Source organism: Haliotis rufescens, unplaced genomic scaffold, assembly GCF_023055435.1.
Source record: "Haliotis rufescens isolate VD_foot unplaced genomic scaffold, xgHalRufe1.0.p SCAF_33, whole genome shotgun sequence".
In the NCBI taxonomy this organism is placed as follows: Eukaryota; Metazoa; Mollusca; class Gastropoda; order Lepetellida; family Haliotidae; genus Haliotis; species Haliotis rufescens.
Window position 1 is genome coordinate 4,297,321 of NW_025964035.1, and position 22,620 is coordinate 4,319,940.

At 40.7% G+C, this 22,620-nt stretch overlaps 2 protein-coding genes across 2 annotated transcripts; both read right to left on the reverse strand.

Moving 5' to 3' along the window:
* Positions 1-424: 424 nt before the first annotated feature.
* On the reverse strand, positions 425-3,966 carry LOC125372003 (sodium- and chloride-dependent glycine transporter 1-like). Its single transcript, XM_048380782.1, has 4 exons — positions 3,957-3,966; positions 3,077-3,177; positions 1,084-1,254; positions 425-525 (listed from the first exon to the last, which is right to left on the reverse strand). Exons 1-4 carry the CDS (start codon positions 3,964-3,966, stop codon positions 436-438), a joined length of 372 nt encoding a protein of 123 aa, XP_048236739.1. The 3' UTR covers positions 425-435.
* Positions 3,967-5,967: 2,001 nt separating this feature from the next.
* Positions 5,968-9,100, reverse strand: LOC124124869 (sodium- and chloride-dependent creatine transporter 1-like). Its single transcript, XM_048380783.1, has 5 exons — positions 8,841-9,100; positions 8,047-8,179; positions 6,989-7,123; positions 6,703-6,806; positions 5,968-6,115 (listed from the first exon to the last, which is right to left on the reverse strand). The coding sequence occupies exons 1-5, from the start codon at positions 9,098-9,100 to the stop codon at positions 5,968-5,970; spliced, it is 780 nt and encodes a 259-aa protein (XP_048236740.1).
* Positions 9,101-22,620: the final 13,520 nt, after the last annotated feature.

Below are 22,620 nucleotides of genomic sequence, written 5' to 3' on the forward strand. Positions count from 1 at the left end.
GGGGGATAACTCTGGCCTGTTTAGCTCGAAAAACGAAGGCCTCATAACGGCATAGCATTTTCACACTATTGTGAGCTTCCTACTTTTACTGTGAAAAAAATAAGTTTATATTTTCAAACACAGATACTAACTAATTCTAAAATTGCGTTTTGTTTAGAAAAAGAAAGAAAGTGATTTTTGCGTGTACACTTCCCCTTTAAGAAACCAATCTGCATATTCTGAACCAGGATCCCATATGTGGATAGAAGGAAAATACTACATATTAAAACGTTCCCAAAATCCACGCAAAATGCAAATAGAAGAAAGAATAGTCCATTGTACGATTCCGACTATATCATACACAGCTTTTTGAAAGCGTTACTAAGGCCTTGAGTGTTGTAACTCTGCTCGTTGAGCGAGAGAGGCATGACACTCTTTTAGTACAGTTAATATTGTCTATAACGCCTGCGTCAGGGTTTCTTGCTCTCTGTCGTCCATTGCTAGATCATCTTTGTTGTCTTGTGGAATGAATGCTCTGGCCAATCTCTGGATAAAAGTTGGTAAACAAAAAGTTCGTAATTCAATATGTGCATGCATGATTTTATTGCAAGTATAGTTCAAGTATTGAACTTTCTCACATATAAGGTATTCGTTGTTTTGGAGGGTGTAACATTAAACATTAGAAGACATTGAACATCGCAAAATCAGCATTCAGCCACAAAATACAAAATACAAAACAAAGGGAGTTTGTTGTTTAACGCTGCACTCAAAAATATTCTAGCTATATGACGGCGGTCTGTAAATAATCAAGTCTGGACCAGACAATCCAGTGATTGACAACATGAGCATCGATCCATGCAATCGGGATACGATGACATGCATCAACCAAATCAGCGAGCCTGACCACCCGATCCCGTTAGTCGCCTCTTACTACAAGCATGGGTTGCTCAAGACCAAGTCTTACCCGAGATGTTCTTTTTAATAGTATACAACTGGACATATAGTCGAAATAGTCGAAATATAGAACAGATTCCTTCAGTACTTTAAATGGGCGGATACAGAGGGGGGGGGGGGGGGGGGGGTGCGGTAACTTGAAAATGTTACCTGCTTGACTGATGTCCCATCTGACTTCCAAACAGAGTAGACCATCCAACCTGGGGTCGGTAGAACTATGGCTACAGACATAAGCCAGCCATTCACAGTTGCCCATTCAGGATAGAAGTAGTCACCATATTTTGGAGGACGGTACACGTAGAAGGCGTATACTAGTATAGTCTGGAAACGATTTTTTAATAAGTCCTTTATACTATTCTCACAAGCACAGCCCATCACATAAACTTCAATAAATGCCGAACAAGATGGGATATTTCGCGAACGAGCTAAATGATTCAGAGATTGTCGTTCGTGAAGGTTGTAGTTCCTCGCAAAAGTTATTCTCTACATTAACTTGTTGACGAGCAATATGTATACATCTATTGCACGATGATACAATAAAGATAATGGACTGTATTATGCCACAGAGTGAGTTTGACCAATCAGAGAGAAGAACTACTAACCCCCTTTGAGACCGCATACCGTCAGTAACAGCACTCTTGTTTCCAACACCCATCTCACAAATTTCCCATGAAAATTCTACACAGCTTTGTGCTTTTAAATCATTAACTGTAACGTGCAAGGACATTATTTATAAAGAAGTATAGTTAAATGTCAACACCGTTTGGTCTCTAAGGTTTGAAGAGTAGTCTCCCTTTGACCCGTAACGTCAACGATTGTTAGTGTCAAGTTTTGACTTTGACATGATAAAAGTAGTGTAAACTCGTCGGCATAATAAATTCGTTGTGGTATCTTTAGTTGTCGTAAACTGTGTCATATTAGGTTAACAGGATATTTGTCTGCACACCTAATATGACACTGTATACTGTAACTTAAGACACCATAATTAATCATATATCGCCAGCAACTAAAGTAATGCTGTCGTACCAGAGACCGTGGGGACGTACAGTCACTCTTCCACCTGCACGGTACATATCATCCCTCTAACTGCTGGCGATTTTTGGCAAGAATGACCATAGATTAAAACGGACAAATACACTAGCATGATAGGTAAGCACAAACATAACTGAAAAGGCGTGGAACACTCTCAATGGACAATACCCTACGAGGGCACAGCAATTTACACTCTCATTCAAATTGCTTTGAAATATCATGTATCTGCATGAATGTTTGCAGCGGTTAAAAGATCCGTAAGTGATGTTGCGTTGACATATTTAGCCCCTGTGTTGTAAAACACAACACAGTCAAGTACAAAATGCATGTCTTGTGTCATCACAAGGGATAGACATGGATGATCCTCACCTTTCAACAATTGGTCATGTGGATTACGAGAATGTTCAATCGTAGAATGGGCTTCTCAAATCTGGACTGAAAACCTAAGTAGGTGAAACCAATTGTTGGTTTAATTTCAGGACTGACATGGGTACGATGTGTGAAGCCCATTTCTGCTGTCCCCCGCCGTGATATTGCTGGAATATTGCTTAAAGCAGCGTAAATCCATACTCACTCACTCACTCATTTTAGGAATTGTAATAAAATCTATTTGGGTGCCCTCTTTGTTTGTCTTAGATCTCTGATGTAACATCTAACAACATGCTTGTAATTTCTGTATAGGATAAGAAAGAAAAAACGTACACATGTTATCTCTACAAGGTCAATTCAATGAAGACATATAGTCGCAACGTTACATTTGAACTCCCATTTTGTTGTCAACCTACTGTTCTGATGGCCTAATGTTTTCACTTGTGACGTCAAGAACAGTAATTGTGTAACACAATCGTAATGGGTCCAGGCGACGTCATATTTCTACTGACCAGTCAGCATTGGGAAACACCAAGATGGGAAAGGAGTTACTTGAACGTGGAACGACATTGTTGTCAAGCAACTAATCTGATGATGTAATGTGTTTTCTTTGTGACATCATAGACACTGATCGTATTGGAGGAACCTTCAACTGACCATTCACAATCAGGAATCTCTAAGGTGGGTTATTATTGGAAAGTCATGACACTCGGTCAAGAAGGAAATAGTTGTAACGCCTCACCATCAGCAGGCCAGGAGTGATGTACTTTATGAGGAACGTCAACCATCTGGGAATTGTTTTACCATACATCTCCACTGTGCACATGTCAAGTCTGATCACACCTGTAACGAAGACGTAGACAATGTTATAGACACGACAATGTGCACATGGATTCAACGAGTGTGCCGGGTGACAGGTGTCGTCATTAGGTTGTTGTTTCTTTTCTGTTTCAGATACCATCAGTTACATAAAGGTGCAAGATTTGGCAGACGTTTGTTTTATTATAAACATATAGTAGTTATGCCGCTGATGTCCTCTGTAACATATTTTGGTCACGTGTTACTTTAGGTCTGCCAGCCTATCGGTATCGCACCATTGCTTCCTTTAATGACATTCTTGAAGTTTTGAAATGTGTTTTGAAATGTGTTTTGAAATATGAATTTTACGAAACTCTTTTCATCTATCATTTCTGGAAAAATTAGTGATTGATTTCAAGGAGGTCTTACCAACCACCCAGGCCAGTACCAGACACTCCACCACCCCAAACAACATCACGGGAGGGACAGCGGAGTACCAGTCTACGAGGGTCAAGAGATAGATACCACCCTGCGAGGAGAACGTATACACGATACCAATGGAGAACGTTGAAGATGAAGGTAGTCATGTGTACACGCAAGATATATTTCAGCTGAATAAGAGATTAAGTTACAAACGTTTGATCAGGGTTACAATTCAAGGCCTTGGTAAAGCTTTTAAAATGTTTCATTCAAGACATTTGGAGAACATTTCGAAATCTGACGCATCCGTGACCAAAATGTCCGATGCAATTCCCGTGTGAAGACTTGAAGTGCCTTTGCATGTGTGTGCGGCGGGTGCCACCGGCTAGACAGAATACGCTCACCTGGTGTCATCACTATTTGATAGGGATTAAGAATTGCATATTATATGTCAGAATTGTACAACAGACTCGTCTACTTAGCATTATAGAAAGGTGTTGTCACTTTTGTTTAATTAATTAAACGTAATTGGTTATTATGTAACAATACACTAACAAAATTCAACGTTGGTAAAAGATGATACAAGTTGCCCATACGCATTTGTTGCACAAGATACTATGTAATGTGGGTAACCCTTCGAGATTTGTGGTAATGAGAGAACACACACTTCATACACATATGTACTTAACATGGACTGGTTTAGAAGTGGGCGAGCGAGTCCAAATTTGATGCTCCGTTTAACAGCCACAAAGCGACAACAGTAAGGTAAATAGGAATATAAACACATTGGATAGATAAATATATAACATATTTTTTAAAGAAATGTCAACTACGCTAGTCGCATGTTATTTAAACAATATTCACGGTTTATGAAAAAGACCGACTTCTTAAAGAACTTTAAAAATGCATAGATTATCCGAACCACTGTGGCAATAAATTTCATGAGAATCGAAATTTGCTGTTGGTATGATCAAATTGGCTTTACACGTTTGCTGCTGAAGATGTCATGTCATGTGGGTGATCACCCTTAATGGGTTGTGCTAAAAATAGCTCATATACATTATGCGCATTATCATGGCCTTATTATAAGTGACGAGTGAATAGGAATACCTGTGTAGTGTACGGGAGAGTCAGAAGGAAAGAGGGAATAAAGACGAGAAGGAGAAGCAGCCACCGGTGTCTGGTCAGCTTAGGGAACTGGTCAGAAAGTGTCTCCGACAGTATCTCCAAACTCGGCATCTGTGAAACAACAAGAACCTCGACAACTGACCGTTTCATAACTGTAAATACGCAACAAATATATAAATATATAGATTGTTCCCTGTTCACTGTTTCCTGTTCCCTGCCAGCAGCTAAATAATTTATCATTATTCATTTACTTCTATTTTATATTCATTTCCCTGAGGGGGAATGTAAGCTCAAGTCATTCAAAGAATATTTATGTTTACCACCGTTTTAAATCGCATTTTAGATTGATGACTAACATTGCGTGCAATCGCCAACAACTGGAGTGATGGTATAAATCATGCTAGGGCACGGAGCAGGAAGCAGAAGTCCCACCGTCCCTAGTATGGTTGCGCAGTTTGGTTACTGGCGATCTATAGCCCATTTCTGTATTGTGCTGTTAAATGATATCTTATACTTTTACATGGTCTCAAACTAGTTCTAAATAACATATTCGATAATCTAGTTATTGTACTGTCCTTCGATGACAGGATTTAGTAAATCTAACTCTATATGTTATTACTGTATAATTTTGCCTCGTCACAAAATGACCGAAATATTGCCGATGTGACGATATATTTTAACTCACTCACTCACTAAATTGATTTGTTTTCTTTGTAATCTCTTTCTTGAAAATGTTCTTATATTTATATATTTCTGTATCAAGGTATATCTGTATGGATCAGGGCCAAAACAATATAATTTATAATAGTTCTTTTTACCGTTGTATCAAGGCCCAACGTCATCATCATCACAAAGACCAGCACCGACCACAACTGGGGCAAAGGGAGATAAGTCACTGCTTCCGGTAACACTGAGAATGCCAGATTCAGACCTGAAACGAGTTGAGAGAATGAGTTGGTTGTATTATCATATTGTAATCCTCCTACACTGACATTCAATACACTATGTAAACAGGTTTTAGTATAAGTGCTGTCTCGTGAACATCTGGGTTAGTATTGATCTTCAACAACCCATGCGTGCTTGTTGTAAGAGGCGAATAACGGGATCGGGTGGTCAGGTTCGCTGACATCCTTGATGCATGTCATTGTAATCCAGTTGCACTGATCGATGATCAGCGATATCAATCACTGGATTGTCTAGTCCAGATTTCATTATATACCAACCACCGTCACATGGGTGGAATATTTTAGAGTGCGTCGATAAACAGAAAAACAAACAAACAAAATGCTATATAATTAACACAAACAAACCTGATGACTGGAAGTCGTCCATGTCGATCCCGGTCACGTAAGCCATGTGCCCTAACACCGTGAAGATAGACAGTCCACAGAAGATGGTGATCAGAGGGTCCACGACGCAGGCGATCAGAGCCAGTCTGGTGAAAAGATGTCGGTATACTGTGACATGAATCAGCTCTTTTGTCACTCTGCTTAATTTCCGACAGTAGTAACTACGGCACTGTAGTTCACCTGGACATGTAGTCAACAGCTTAAAATATCAAATTAAGACATTTTAAAACTTATATATACAAATATATAAATACATAAATAAACTAACACTATAATGGAATGTGTCTTTGTTTCTTGTTTTATGCCGCTCTGAGCAATCGGACCCCTCAACCCAACTCAAAGACGTGTCGACTTCGGTTAGAAATTGGTCCCAGTGGAGGCGTCGTAAGATGCGTCTAAGTGGATCGGGAGTTCATCCTAGGTGACTCTTGGTTGTCGTTAAACAACACACACACACAGAGAGAGAGAGAGAGGGAGAGAGAGAGAGAGAGAGAGAGAGAGAGAGAGAGAGAGAGAGAGAGAGAGAGAGAGAGAGAGAGAGAGAGAGAGAGAGGATCCCAAAGAATATTCTTTATGTAAACAACAGATACTGGTCCAGGTAACCCGGTGATATAAATATTGCGAGTGCGGGTCAAATATAACAAATATCACACAGGTCTATTTAAATACTCACCTGTAGCAGTTGCTGTTTGGCTGGTTGTGACTGGACACTGTATTCGCAATCCCCTTACTGGTCCCCATGGAATGAAGAGCGTAACCACAGGCCTCGATCCACATCTGTGGAGAAGATGAAGCACAATGCATACAACATACGTCCTGATATATCTGTAACATTGCTAAGTTTGTGGTTCAACAAGACACTAACAACAACAAAGAACACTGAAAACGTCTCACATATCTAAACATGTTGAAACTAGTAACTTATTCCATCGTTGTTGAAAATAAAGTTCTGAACCTACTGTGGGACTTTTCAGCTTTCCAAAGTCTGGTTTGATCATGTACAGAAGTCCGTCTAGTGCCCCTGGCAACAAGGACCCACGGATGAGTATGACGGTACACAGGATGAGGGGTAACATAAATGTCACGTACACAATCTGAAAGTGAAATATAGCTTTTTTTAAGTACATTAAATTATTGGTTGGTTTATTGTTTAACGCCGCACTCAGCAATATTCCAGCTATATGACGGCGGTCTTTAAATAATCTAGTCTGGACCAGACAATCCAGTAATAATATCATGAGCATCGTTCCACGCAATTGGGATCGATGACATGCATCAACCAAGTCAGCGAGCCTGACCACCCGAGCCCGTTAGTCGCCTTTTACGACAAGCATAGTCACCTTTTACGGCAAGTATGGGTTGCTGAAGACCTTTTCTACCCCGGAATCTTCACGGGTCTAAATTTAATTAAGAATTTGTATATCGCATTTTCCAATTAACTCCTGCTTAAATGCCCTTGGATCATGACTGATCTTGTCAAAGGCTCTCTTAAAGAGACAGATGTCGAGTGTCTTTTTGAAATTGTCAGATTTTCTGTCTCTCTGATATTTTGTGGCAGATTGTTCCATAGCAATGGGCCAGCATGTTGAAATGACCTATCGCCATATGTTTTTGTACGTGACTTTGGCACCACTAGGAGATTTTGATTGGAGAACGTGCAGGCTTGTGTGATACTATCTGTTTCTGTAAGTCTGCAGGAGCCAAACGATGCATTTTCCTAATTTTCCTTTCTACATATCCGCATGTAGTTCCCTTGATCACTATTAGAAGCGACATCTCCCAACTTTCTAATAAATCATGCGAAAGCCATTTACTACATCAGGTGTCATTAGCCTAATCCTGGAAACATTAATCTATGGCAAACCATTTCAAGGAAAGTGATTAATTAACAAATAAACTGAATTCAAATTAACGTCAATTATGTATTGAAAAATATCCTTTCTTAAAAACACCAATGAAGGTTAAGAATGAATGGAAAATGAATACGGTGTATTTCCGATCAATTGTTTAACAGTACCTTCCCCGTCACTCGAATTCCTCTGAGCAGCATGAAATACATGGCTACATAGGTCAAGACCAGACATCCAAACAATGGCCACCGAATGGAACCTGCATGGTCGAGACCATTCGAGATTTCCAGTGCATTAAATCTGTAACAGATATGTTCAATATCGACACGTCTAGTGCATTAAACCTGTAACAGATATGTTCAATATCGACACGTCCAGTGCATTAAACCTGTAACAGATATGTTCAATATCAACATGTCCAGTGCATTAAACCTGTAACAGATATGTTCAATATCAACATGTTCAGTGCATTAAATATGTAACAGATATGTTCAATATCGACATGTCCAGTGCATTAAACCTGTAACAGATATGTTCAATATCGACATGTCCAGTGCCTTAAACCTGTAACGAATATGTTCAATAATATTTAACAAAACGTATTTGATCAGGAACAGCTAACTGCAGTTGTTACAGGCCAGTAGGGATTCAGAGTTGGAATACAACATTAGCAACCTAGGCGAATAAGTGGATCATTTTTAACCACCCATAGCAAAATATTATACTAGTATATAAACCAGATTTGCTATGTGACAAAAAATGATTATTTCCTTACCCACGCAATCTATCTTACAAACAATTTTGTTATCTTAAAAGTTAAGTGGATATTGCATACCACCAGTTCAAAAATAACTGGTTGAGTATTTTTGCCGAAAGATATGCAAATTGTTTGTAAAAATCAGAGAGTGCGTTTGGTGCAGCGCGGGATATCACCAAGGCTCAACTATTGTGCGTAACCTGCCTCCAGAATTCTTCAGTGGCACTCGCAACACTGACGCCATCGGTGGATCCATTCAGGTGACCCGACTGTGTCGTGTTAATGGCAGCTCGCAGTGGAACCGTGCCATTCACTGTGGTGTTCATCCCTTGGTGCCCATACAGCGTCGACTCCACGCAGCTGGGCGTGTTCCAGGGGTTGCCACAGGTGGACCAGGGCAGGGGGTTGAAGAAGGAGTTGAAGAAGTAGTAGAGATACCAGGAGAAGTACATGGACGTGTACATGGCGTACACCCACGACACCAACGCCGACCCAAAGCCCAGACCTGATCGAATGACACAGATTATCGATGATGAGTCGACAAATTAATTTTCATCTGCGAAATTGAGACAGAATAGGTTTGCAATACGTATTCCAAAAAAGCATTTAAACATATTTTTGAACCCACAATGTACCTTTTAAAACATAAAGGAAACAAATTATTTTGCGGGGTAAAACCCGAGAAAGAACTTTTCGAGCATTTGAGGAAACAGAATAATTTTTTTTCAAAAACTATAGGCCCCTTATAATGTGCTGTAATGACTGATTGAACAAAAGTCAAGCTGAATTTGATACAAATGCACCTTGAAGCTGTCCATTCTGTGTTTATTTTATTTCATGCTTGTTGTTCAACGCCACGCTTAGCAATATTCCAGCTGTCTGTAAATAATGTAATCTGCACCAGACAATCCACCAATTTAGCGATCCTGACCACCCGTTCCCGTCAGTCGCCTCTTACAAGCATAGTCGCCTTTTACGACAAGCATGGGTTGCTGAAGTCCTGTTCTACCCCGGATCGTCACAGGTCTTATTCTGTGTTTCATCAAGTATGATCATCATTAAGGCAGAAATTAGATGCAAAGATTGTTCATACTCAAGACCTGGTATTTACAAAATTTACGTTACTCAATAAGAGTGAGAGAGTGAGTATGGTTTAACGCCGCTTTTAGCAATATTCCGGCAATATCACGGCGGAGGACACAAAAAATGGGCTACACACTTTGTACCCATATCGGGAATCGAACCCGAGTCTTCGGCGTGGCGAGCGAATGCTTTAACCACTACCCGACCGCCACTACTAAATTAGAATACTTTTGGACCAACTGTACATGTTTTACTCTTATCACCTCTATTCACCATACGATGTGACACAATTGTGAGACTGACTGAAAAGCTTAACATTTCCGTGCAGTGAAGTGTAGTTGTCGATCCCAAGTGGTGAGAACAAATTTGTAAATTTGTTTCGTAATTAAAATTACATATGGCTTATTTTTGATACCTGGAACACACATGAAACCCTTATTGGACTACAACACCAATACAAAATGTCATGTCAATCAAATCACATTACATTCAAATCTCAGTGCGCACTAACGCTACACAAAGATCTGTGCACACCCGTTATGTTTACAAGTCGAAAACGTAACAAGTTTAGAGGATATGTCATGCAAAACTTCGAAACAGAAAAGTAATATAATTATTACTTAAGGCCATCTACCTCAAGTCCTTTCCAACAACAACATACACAAACACAAAATGCTCATTTTCCCACCAAAAACGCTTCACGATGTTCACCTATTACTTCCTTCTCGCAGACAAAAAAATCAGTAACATAGAAATAGTGAAAATAAAACTAATGAGTGCATCTTAATTTACTCGAAATAAATTTATATAAAATCATCACAATGTAAATACCTTTCATTGCTGGACAAAATTTCCACACCTCAACAGGACCCCTCTGGTAGTACTGCCCGATGACGACCTCCAGGAAGTATAGCGGGAGAGAACAGAGACCCACAAACACCAGGTAGGGAATCAGGAAGGCTCCTGAGAAAAGGACCACATTCATCTGTGTGTGAGTAGGACTTTCCCACGCTTTTAAGGATTACTCTGTGTGGGGAATTGAACCTCCAAATTGGGAGTGATGAGCGAAACTTTATCTTATAAGCCACCAAATGTCTCATTTGATAACTAGAGTATTCAGAATACAGTTAACGACGGTAAAACGAACTAAAAGGGACCACTGATTTTAGTTCGTTACATCCTTCAGCTTGATGTAAACGTAGTTTACTGTATATATGCAGGTTTCATTCAAGTAGGCTATATGCAAGTTTCATTTCAAATTTTTCCATCTTGCAATTTAAACCACAAGAGATTTGTAAAGTAATTTGAATAAGGATATAGTACCGATGTCGTCTTTCAAAAGCATGATTGTATATTTCTTGTTTATATTCGTCTCGGAAATTATGAAAATGGATGTTACTTTCAGCTTACTCCTGAGATATTTCTGACAAATATTCGTCACACAATACAGCTTTCACAGGACTCCAATAAGCTTTGAACGTTTTGCCTTTGTTTTCTGTGGATGCACGGTTCCCCCTTAAAAATCTAAGGTGTCTATCCTGTTGGTGTTGTCATTCATCCTGTGACACATGCATGCGTATTGATCCTGTATACGTACCTCCGCCATTCCTTGCACAAAGATAAGGGAACTTGAGCAGAGTTCCCTCCCCTACACTGTATCCCAACATGGTGATGATGCCATCCACTCGATGGCCCCACGTCTCTCTTTTGTCTGCAAGCATCATATGCATCACATCTTTAGAGAGCACTTGCTTCTTTGTCTCGTGTGGTGTCACTGAGTTTCGTTTGATCTGTTTCCTTATGCATATGAATCGGAATGTCTGCTCGGATTGGCAAAATGAAAACCTGTGAGGCTCAATTCATGCTCCAGGTATATAAAAGACTGATATCTTTCAAAAATTATTAAGTAGCATAGTCCCTTCCACTGACTTAGGCAACTGAACTTGAAATAAAAGAGACCATTGGAACCGCCTCATCAGTTTCATAATTAAAATTTAGTGATATGCTTACAGATTCAGAGTGACGAAGTATTCACAAGACTGTGAGGGAGCAACCATTTCATTTTCAGGAAAGGATTTGGGTATGTGATCAACTTTTGTTTTCTCAATGTTTAGGAGCTCTCTCATGTTTTGCAAAATAAACGTGATCATTATTTTAGAAGAATAAAAGTAATGAACTGAATTCTTTTTACTCTTTAATGTACTCTTCGGATGATTTGTCATTTGCTTTCAGTAGACATCCGTCGATGTCAGGGGTCATGGATCTGCACTTCTGGTTCTGGAAATTCAGGTGGCACTGACACAGCAGTTATAGCTGTACAGGCTAACTCGGGAATAGCAATCCGTGTTGCAGTTGCTGCACTAATAGATGTAGTCGTACTCTGGCTTTTCTTTGTGTTTCCTTGGCGACTTCCTGGAGTTTCGCTACACCTCTCATGAGTCCTCTGCTGAGCTCATGCTTCCATGACCCGTGGTCAGTGGCGACTTCATCCCACTTTCCAGCCTCATGTCCAGCCCCTAAAATCCCTCGGAAGAGTCATTTTATGGGCAGTAGCAGCTGTTCGTGACTGGAGCTGGTCGTAGTAGTCGTACTTCACGTCCTGTGTGGAGCAGAGGGTGGGAAGGGCATAAGCTGATGGAAGTTGATAGCCATGTTGGATGTGAGGAGTTCTAGTTTGAGAAATCTCTCCACACTCACCAGGCTCTATCATTCTGATCAGTGAGTTCTTGTCAGCAAAGTCGACACCTTGCACTCTGGTTTGATCAGCTGAATTTCCCTCCCAGGAGAACCTGTAGTCTCTCTCACAGAGAGTAAGACATGTATCCTGCAGCGAAGGGATATCCTCTTACAGAGTTCATTCTGGATGACATTGGGCTTAAGGAGCCATATTCAAGCCGTTCCAGCCTTTGATGTCTACGTTTCACGAGTATTGAGGTACAATGGACCAGGCTCTTTCTTTCTCTTTCTAAGAAAGTCATACTCTTGCTCAAAAAGTGTTGAATTCAGGGTTACAAAATTCAAGGTACTAGAAAAGCTTTCAAAATGTGTTATGGTAGACATGTGTAGGTCATTTTCAAATTTTACGGATCAGTGACCAAAACGATGTCCGGTGACATTACCAATTTTGACTTTGTTCCCATATGAGCAAGCACAAACTTCAAACCTACTGACCGAAGAGTCCGTTATCGCCTCCAATTGGCGGGTCTCAACAGTCGTTTTTTTCTGTGGTAGACTACAGAATGACAAAACAGCATGACAGATATGGTTGGGGATCTGTGATGATGTGGGGCAGGATCACGTTTAACAACAAGACTGACCTCATTCGCAGGAATCGAACCCTTCTATTCATGGTGATGGCCCAGATCGTTAATCACAAGGCTAGCCCACTGCTCAAAGAATAAAGTAGTGATCAATTTGGAAATGAGTACTCAAACTACCATAATGTGTGTCGCCCTACCGTAAACTTCTACATAATGTGAGCACAACCCCTTAATAAATAGGCGCCAAAGTGTTTCGTACGGTAGGAATACTCAGAATAATCAGCCCAATATAACAAGTTTCACAGAGGTCATATACAAGGTATTGACTTCAGTTCTAGTTCACATACCTTTGACAACAGTCACCTTTTCTTGGTCTCTGTTGGACATGCTGGAATCTGTGGTTGGTCTTGTGGATTTTGCCTGTAGAATAATTTGTCACGATATATTAGTTCACAATGGTATTCATACGTCATATGAAGGAGGACACTACTTTCCAGATATATACATAGCTTAACGCCGGAGTGAGCATTGATCAAGCTATATGACTGCGACCGGATAATAATAAGGTCTGGACAATACAAGTCAACGTTTGATTTTTTGAGCAACGTCACCTCCGTCAGGGAACGGTAACATGCAATCCACGAAGACATTGAACCGATATTCCCGATCATTTAATCTCCTCTTGGGGGCACGTGTGGCCTAGTCGTCTAAGGCGCCGCTATTCGCTGTGCAGAGTTGCGTCCCTTGGGCACGCCACCTATGATTGTGGTTTCGAATCCCAGTTCACACCGATTCTGTTCCTAGGTTTGTCAGCACCATACCCGTGCTCGTGGGTTGCAACGAAATGGTAAAGGTCTGAGACTTGCATCACTTCGGGCTTTCCTCCCACATTAAGCTGACACGCCGTGGTATAACTGGAATACTGTTAAAAGCGGCGTTAAACCTATCTCACTCACTCACTCACTCACTCACTCACTCACTCACTAATCTCCTCTTACGGCACGCAAAGTTTATTGTGGAAGTCTTCTAACCAAGAATCCTCACGGAGCCCATAACTAAATTAATAAAGCTGCAAAACTCTTCCCATACTCATAGAAAATTTGCAATGATACCAGGTGTTCGTGAAAAGGTGAGCGTATCCCGCCCAACCGGTGGCACGTGAAGATCCGGGGTAGAAAAGGTCTTCAGCAACACATGCTTACCGTAACAGGTGACAAGCGGAATCAGGTGGTCAGGCTCGATGATTTGGTCGAGGTATGTGTTAAAAAAATGTCTTCTAGAATGAAATATTTAAAAAACATACTTCAGACACCAAATGTATTATTTAACAATTATAGGAAATATTTTAACACATATCACGACATCATGAGCATCGATCCATGCAATTGGGATACGATAACATGCATCAACCAAGTCAACGAGCGTGACGACCCAGTCGCCTCTTACGACAAGCATAGTTGACTTTTACGGCAAGCATGGGTTGCTGAAGGTTATTCTACCCCGGATCTTCACGGGTCTATAAACGTGAGGAAGTGTGTCATTTACGTATTTAGGTATTATCCGGGCTGGAATCACATACACAGTTTGGATCTGACGAAGACGAAGGGTTCTCAACAAGCATCAGCGTATTGGGCAGACCCATACTCTAGTGCTTGTTCCGAGAGAGAACGAGAACACGTGCACAACAGTTAGCTTTAGAAACAGAGTTATCCACGATGGATTCAAATTAACTAACGTTCGAGTTGCACATGCCCAACGCAAAGTGAGACTAGAGTGTAGCTGGGTGTAATGATAGCTGACCTGGAAACAGCTGATCAAAATAAGAAGGATTTGAGTGAGTGTGGTTTTATGCCGCTTTAAGCAATATTCCAGCAATATCACAGTGGGGACACCAGAAATGGGCTTCACACATTGTACCCATGTCGGGAATCGAACCCGGGTCTTCGGCGTGACGAGCGAACGTTTAAACCACTAGGCTACCCGACTGTTCCCCATAGTTTCAGAGGAGATGGGGAAGATTTAAAAAAAATAGTGACAGATGGACAACGCGCCAGGGCACAGTTATAAAAGTACCAAACTTTGGTACCATGATTGGGAATAGATGTCTTTTGAGCATTTTCTAAATGCTGACAAACCACACATACGCATGCTTAAATAGCTTTAGACCATATTTACTGTGCGGAGAACACAATTCCAAGATATTTATGGTAGTTACCGTCTTTATCTTCACATTATCCATGTTTCCTACGAAGTTATTACCCCTCCATTTCTAAATAAAACATTTGATTTATCAAGATTTACACACTATCGCCCCTTTTTTAACGATACATATGTAAAACATCTAGCTGTCCCTGCAAACCACGAACAGGATATGAGAAAAGTACAATGTCATCGGCAAATGAGATCATTAAAGAGTCATAAAGCCTGGTTTCTATTATACTTCGTCAGTCTTGACATGGCGCCTAGTCTCGATACGAGAATACCGGATTCACCAATCGGGTTGCTGTTTGTCAGAAAAGGCACAGGGAAACGCAAGTGAATTTTGAAAGCATTCGGGACTTTGAACCCTGGTCGATTGTAAAGCTGCGTTTTCGCGACCCATTATACATTGTATCTATATTTGTGTCACCTTTTGGCCCCAAGAAGGCTTTGAAACAGATCCCAGTTTCTTTACGGATACACATAGATAATGTTTTGTTCCAACCCCAAGTGGACACCTAACCCTTAGTGAAACTATGAATACTTAGGGTTGCAACTGCAACCCCTATTGTAAACATGTGAGCACTGAGCGTTGCATCTGCAACTGTTCACAAGTGCCACTGAAACATTAGGCGTTGATATTGCAACCGCTTGTGTAAACTAGTGAACACAAAGGATTGATGCCGTGCATACATCATGCAGATGCAACCCTCAGCGTTCGCATTTGTCAGATGAGACGTGAAACTAGTTTTCCTAACTGACTCCACTATTTTTTTGAAAATGTAATTTGATTTAAGACTTTCAAAAAATGATAAATTTCACTATTTTTCGCAAAATACACAAATGCTGATCACGTGGTTAAAAATTCATTTCTTATCCACTCTTTGTTGAACCAATTTATTTTAACACAAAATCACCCACAAACAGGTAACGTTTTACAGACTGTTGCAGGAATGAGTGATGGTCAAATAGGTATAATCAAACAAAAAATACAGTTCTTTCAATTTTCAAATACATAATACATCAATATATTTTCTTTGGTCTCTCGGTTTACTACTAAAAAGGTTGAGGACTACCCGAGTCTTACATATTACTATGGTTTGTCATGCTGTAGTAATAGGCAATAATCGTGGGGTTCTTAACCTTTTTCGTGGTATATTAAGTGCCTTGCGACAAGACATATCTGCAAAGTTATTTGCAGTGACAAAATCAGGCTAATTTCTAAGGTCTGTGGACCCGCCTGTGAGGTACAATACTTACAAATCACTCAGCGCGTAGCAGCAGACGTTTCTCCCTCCTATTGTTGTGTCAATGTATGATTTCCCAAACGTGAATAACACTGTTTAAATGCCTATTTATCCACATCAGGAATGCCACATCCCCAGTACGTCCCTTGCGCTGCCACAACGTGTACTATCCAATGAGAACATGTATGTATGTATGTATGTATGTATGTATGTGTGTGTGTGTGTGTGTGTGTGTGTGTGTGTGTGTGTGTGTGTGTGTGTGTGTGTGTGTGTGTGTGTGTGTGTGTGTATGTATGTATGTATGTATGTATGTATGTATGTGTATACTTTACGTCCCCATGCCATTGCGACGTTGTTTGTTTTTTGTTGTTTAACGCCGCACTCAGCAATATTCCAGCTACGCGTATGCTATTGCGAACAAGTCCTAAACCTGCAGATGATCTTCGAAATAGACCGCAATAAGTATGCTTTTTTAGTTTGTTTGTTTGTTGGTTGTTTAACGCCGCACTGTGCCAACTTTGTGACGGCGGTCTGTAAATAATCGAGTCCAGACCAGAAAATCCAGTGATTAACATAATGAACATCGATCCACTCAATTGGGTTACGATGACATGCATCAACCAAGTCAGTGAGTCTGACCACCCGATCCATTTAGTCACCTCTTACAAGCATAGTTGCCTTTTACGGCAAACATGGGTTGCTGAAGATCTATATTCCATCCTGGATCTTAATGGGACGAAGGTCGAGTGGTCTAACATTTACCAACGTGTGATCTATACTGTCCTTGTGTCCACGAGCAGGAGTCGTTCGGTGGTACTTCACCATTGTAGTTCTCATGATGGATCTTTTGTCGTTTTCCGTCCCTGAATCCTGAATCCGCCTAGATTGCGGAGTGAGTGGGTGAGTAATGTTTGCTTAAGGCCGCATCAACAATCTTGCAGCTATTCGCGGCGAGAAAATGTCTTATCTGGCCATATGGAATCAAATAAAAGTGATGCTAAAAATCACTTAAACCTCAGTCAATATCACATTCAAAGGTAAAAACTGCTTGTTTAGATAAAAATCTAGATTTTGTCATACAGTTTGATTTCTTTTAAATATGCTAAATATATCAAGTGATTAGAAACTGTGATAAAAAGTTCAGATACGGTATTAACATTTTCATCAAAGCGCTGTCTGATGAGTGCAAAATCAACACAATCAAGCAAAATGTGCTTGATAGTAATTGGACTATTGCAGGGGATACAAAAAGGTGGATCTTCACCCTTCAATAGAAATGAATGTGTATAATAACTATGGCCAATGCGGCCCGCTGTAATACAACGTCATCATGTCTTTATAGAACAGAATTGGTGTGACCTCCAATAAGTGGCTTGATGGCATGGAGCTTATTCAAAACCTTGGTATTCCAATTTGTTGCCAGTGATCATTCACGTATTGTCTGATTGAAGGTTTAAGGTTTAAATTTTGTGTTTAAAGTTAACTTATTGAGCCTGGATTGCGGAAGGTCCGCGGTTAGATCCCCGCCCGCATTATACCAAAATTCGTTAAAATATAGTACTTGTTGTTACTCGGCATTAAGGAGCTTAACAAGGACTGTTCGTGGTGGAGTCAGCATACTGTGTCTCAGTTGAGTATTCATGTTAAACTGCGCATGGTATCTCAGTGGGCTAGCACTAAAATCTGCATTAGCCCGGACTGGTACAAGCAGACACACACACACACACACACACACACACACACACACACTCGTGCATGCACATCGCTATAAAACTGCAATAATCATGGACGCGAGGTTAAACCCCATATCATCTCATCTCACCTCACCTCACCTCACCTCACCTCACCTCACCTCACCTCACCTCACCTCACCTCAGCCTGGTTATGTGCTACCTCTTAAGGAGAATATATTAAATCGTTAGTTGAGCAGAAATTCCACCATGTCGCCGTGTCAGAAAAATGAATCTTTGGTGCTTACTTTGCATGTCCAAAAAGAATGTTCGATCAGTCTGCGTAACTAACAACTTACGTTAATGACGAATAAAGAAATTGGGGGCAGGGCGTAACCACTATATATACTACCCACATAAAGTAAGGGAACTAATGATTTGAGTGTAGCTATCGTTGACGTGTATATTTGCAATGTCTTGGCGTTGAGCTGACACGTGCTTAAAAATGCCTCCGTGACAGTATCTCAATGAACTGACAAAATGGCGAATTGTGGCTACGATATTGGGGACGGGGGTAGGGGAGGGGGTCTTCAATATCCCAAATCAAAAAGTGTAATTTCCCCAAAACAAGAGGGACAAGTACCGTCAAACGGGTGGGGTTGCAATGAGTGGGGTGGGGGCCTCAAAAACAACACCTACACAAGATATCGTTTCAAGAATTTTAACAGCTACCGTTAAAAACCGGCTCTACGGAGGCCGGCTAAACTCAAGGCATCCGGTAAGGGTGTGACTTTACTGCTATCCATAGGCGGCTCTGATTGTGGTGGGCTAGGCAATACCAGGGACGGACTCAATGACGTCACGCCATGTTTACAGACAAATCAGGGTTTTGCTGAGGATTCACAGATGGCAGAAAATGTTGTTCGTATTGGGGCGGTAGTGTCACACATGACCTCTGAATTGTATTTTTGAATGGACAATTCCAATTTTCAAATACATAATACATCAATATATTTTCTTTTGTCCCTCGGTTTACTATTCAAAAAGTTGAGGGCGACCCGAGTCTTACATATTACAAGACATATCTACAAAGTTATTTTCATTTGTTTTGCAGTGATAATTAGGCTATTGTTTAAGGTCTGTGGACCCGCCTGTGGGGTACAATACTTACAAATCACTCAGCGCGTAGCAGCAGACGTTTCTCCCTCCTAGTGTTGTATCAATGTATTATTTCCCAAACGTATATAACACTGTTTCATCACCGTTCCTCAGAAGTCTGAAATGTCACCTTGCACTTGAAGACCAAGTGCCTATTTATTCACATAAGGACTTCCACATCCCCAGTAAGTCCCTCGCGCTGCCACTATGTGTACTATCCAATGAGAACATTGCGCTGGGTAAATGGCATACATCTTCTCACTTGGATGTCCCAGTCTATACAAGCTGTTACAATAACCAGCTACTTTTTATTGTTTGATTCATAACACAGCAGGCAGCACCGACTGGTACGATTTAAATAGCCCTGACACTGGGCAGAAAAGGTCAACTGCAAACTCTCGCATGTATCAAATCCTCGAAATTTGAAACTAAAATTTGATCTATGTACGATATTTCCCAATTGTCGTTTTACATTAATAAATACAAACGCCATAAATAATGACTCATATCATAACAAATACTAAAAAACGCGAAATCCGAACCAAAGTTTGAGCAAACCACACCTGGCAAATTTATACGAAAATGGACGAATTTGGGGTACTTTTGGGGCACTTTCTAAGCGTCGATTTTACGCCGAAAAAGCGTAGAAGCTTGAAACGGGAAATTAATGTGAGAAGAGAACGCTATCAAGCGCTTTCATTTCTTATTTCGCACTGTCAATCAAGTAACTGTATTATCAACCGCATAATCAATACGGCGTCTATCCGTATTTTCGTTCAATTCAATGTTCAATTCAAAAGTCATCTCGTTTTGTAACGTTAGTCTGTATCCAAAATTAATGTTAACGGCCAAAAGATGACACAAATATAGATATAATGGGTCGCAAAAACGCAGCTTTACAATCGACCAGGGTTCAAAGTCCCGAATGCTTTCAAAATTCAATTGCGTTTCCTTGTGCCTTTTCTGACAAACAGCAACCCGATTGGTGAATCCGGTATTCTCGTATCGAGACTAGGCGCCATGTTAAGACTGACGAAGTATAATAGAAACCAGGCTTTATGACTCTTTAATGATCTCATTTGCCGATGACATTGTACTTTTCTCATATCCTGTTCGTGGTTTGCAGGGACAGCTAGATGTTTTACATATGTATCGTTTAAAATGGGGATTGTGTGTAAATCTTGATAAATCAAATGTTGTATTTAGAAATGGAGGGATAATAACTTCGTAGGAAACATGGATAATGTGAAGATAAAGATTGTAACTACCATACATATCTTGTAATTGTGTTCTCCGCACAGTAAATATGGTCTAAAGCTCTCTAAGCATGCGTATGTGTGGTTATTCCAATATGTTGGTGATAAGAACACGTTTTGTCAGCATTTAGAAAATGCTCAAGAGACATCTATTCCCAATCATGGTACCACAGTTTGGTACTTTTATAGCTGTGTCCTGGCGAGTTGACCATCTGTCACTATTTTATTTTAATCTTCCCCATCTCCTCTGAAACTATGGGGAACAGTCGGGTAGCCTAGTGGTTTAACCGTTCGCTCGTCACGCCGAAGACCCGGGTTCGATTCCCGACATGGGTACAATGTGTGAAGCCCTTTTCTGGGGTCCCCCGTCGTGATATTGCTGGAATATTGCTAAAAGCTCGCTCACTCACTCACTCAATCACTGAAACTTTGCAGGAATGATCTCAGCTTTGGTGTCCCATCTAATGCTTAAATACTAACAAGTGTTGACGATTAAGCTTTAGACCCGGGTAGAATAGGTTTTCAGCTTGCTGACATGGATGATGCATGTCAGCGTATCCCAATTTGCGTGGATCGATGCTTGTCTGATTGTCTGGTCCAGACTCGATAAGTTACAGACCGCCGTCATGTGGCTGGAATATTGCCGAGAGCGGCGTTAAACAACGAACAAAAAAACTTGAACTATAGCTTAGACTCCATGTGTGCGTTGTCCGATCGTAATGCGTTATCCGTATTGGCGCGAAGTAAGTTCTAATGCATGCGAGATGTTAGTTCTTTTCGAAAAAGTTAATGTTGTTTTTTAAACATTGAAACATAGTAGCTTTCCAGTCTTGTTTGATCCATGGTCCCCCTGCATTATTCGAATCTTATATTTTTGGCCATAATTCAATCATTATCGTTCAAAATGTTACATAATTTGGTACCTTTGTAGTGAGTAGTGGCATCTCTCTCTCTCTCTCTCTCTCTCTCTCTCTCTCTCTCTTGCTCTCTCTCTCTCTCTCTCTCTCTCTCTCTCTCGCTCTCTCTCTCTCTCTCGTACCGAAACGTCGCCTTTGCAGTACTTAAAAATGATCCATTAAATGTGTCTTCTTGGTCATGAGTTGATGATCAGATAGGAATAAACTCACGCATGCTTGAAATTGTACCGTATGTCTACCGTATATCTACTTACCGCACCAGTGAACCGGTAAGACAAAGTTATGCCACACTTGTTTTTACTGAATATTGTCATGTTCAAAGAATGGGTTAATAAGTACATTTTGATTGCAATGGAGCATGTATAATACTGCCTTGGAGAACTTATCAAAATATTATTGTTTGATCTCTGAACGGCTGGGTACTGTTTAACTTTTTTCATGTTTGTTTGTTGTTAACGCCGCACTATGCTAACTATGTGACGGCAGTCTGTAAAGAATCGAGTCTGGGTCAGACAATCCAGGGATTAACATCATGAGCATCGATCCACTCAATTGGGATACGATGACATGCATCAATCAAGTCGGCGAGTCTGACCACCCGATCCCGTTCATAAGCTCTTACGACAAGCATCGTCACAAGCATGGGTTGCTGAAGTCCTATATTCCATCCTGGATCTTAACGGGACGAAGGTCGAGAGGCCTAACATTTCAGACAGTACAAGCAGACACACTCGTGCATGCACGTCGCTACATAAGTGCAATAATCATGGACGCGAGGTTAAACCCCATATCATCTCACCTCACCTCAGCCTGGTTTTGTGCTACCTGTTAAGGAGAATATATTAAATCGTGAGTTGAGCAGAAATTCTGCTATGTCGCCGTGACAGAAAAATGAATCTTTGGTGCTTACTTTGCATGTCCAAAAAGAATGTTCGATCAGTCTGTGTAACTAACAACTTACATTAATGCCGAATAAAGAAATTGAGGTCAGGGCGTAACCACAATATATACTACCCACATAAAGTAAGGGAACTAATGATTTGAGTGTAGCTATCGTTGACGTGTATATTTGCAATGTCTTGGCGTTGAGCTGACACGTGCTTAAAAATGCCTCCGTGACAGTATCTCAATGAACTGACAAAATAGCGAATTGTGGCTACGATATTGGGGACGGGGGTAGGGGAGGGGGTCTTC

Excerpts from the sequence above, each read along its gene's own strand:
- LOC125372003 (XM_048380782.1), bottom strand. Across the intron at positions 1,255-3,076 it reads TCACTCCTGGCCTGCTGATG|ACTATACTAGTATACGCCTT; the intron begins GTGAGGCGTTAC and ends AATCGTTTCCAG. Across the intron at positions 526-1,083 it reads ATGGGACATCAGTCAAGCAG|AGATTGGCCAGAGCATTCAT; the intron begins GTAACATTTTCA and ends ACTTTTATCCAG.
- LOC124124869 (XM_048380783.1), bottom strand. The coding sequence starts at position 9,100 with ATGTACACGTCCATGTACTTCTCCTGGTATCTCTACTACTTCTTCAAC. Across the intron at positions 6,807-6,988 it reads GAAAGCTGAAAAGTCCCACA|ATGTGGATCGAGGCCTGTGG; the intron begins GTAGGTTCAGAA and ends TCTTCTCCACAG. Across the intron at positions 6,116-6,702 it reads CCAAACAGCAACTGCTACAG|ACTGGCTCTGATCGCCTGCG; the intron begins GTGAGTATTTAA and ends TCTTTTCACCAG.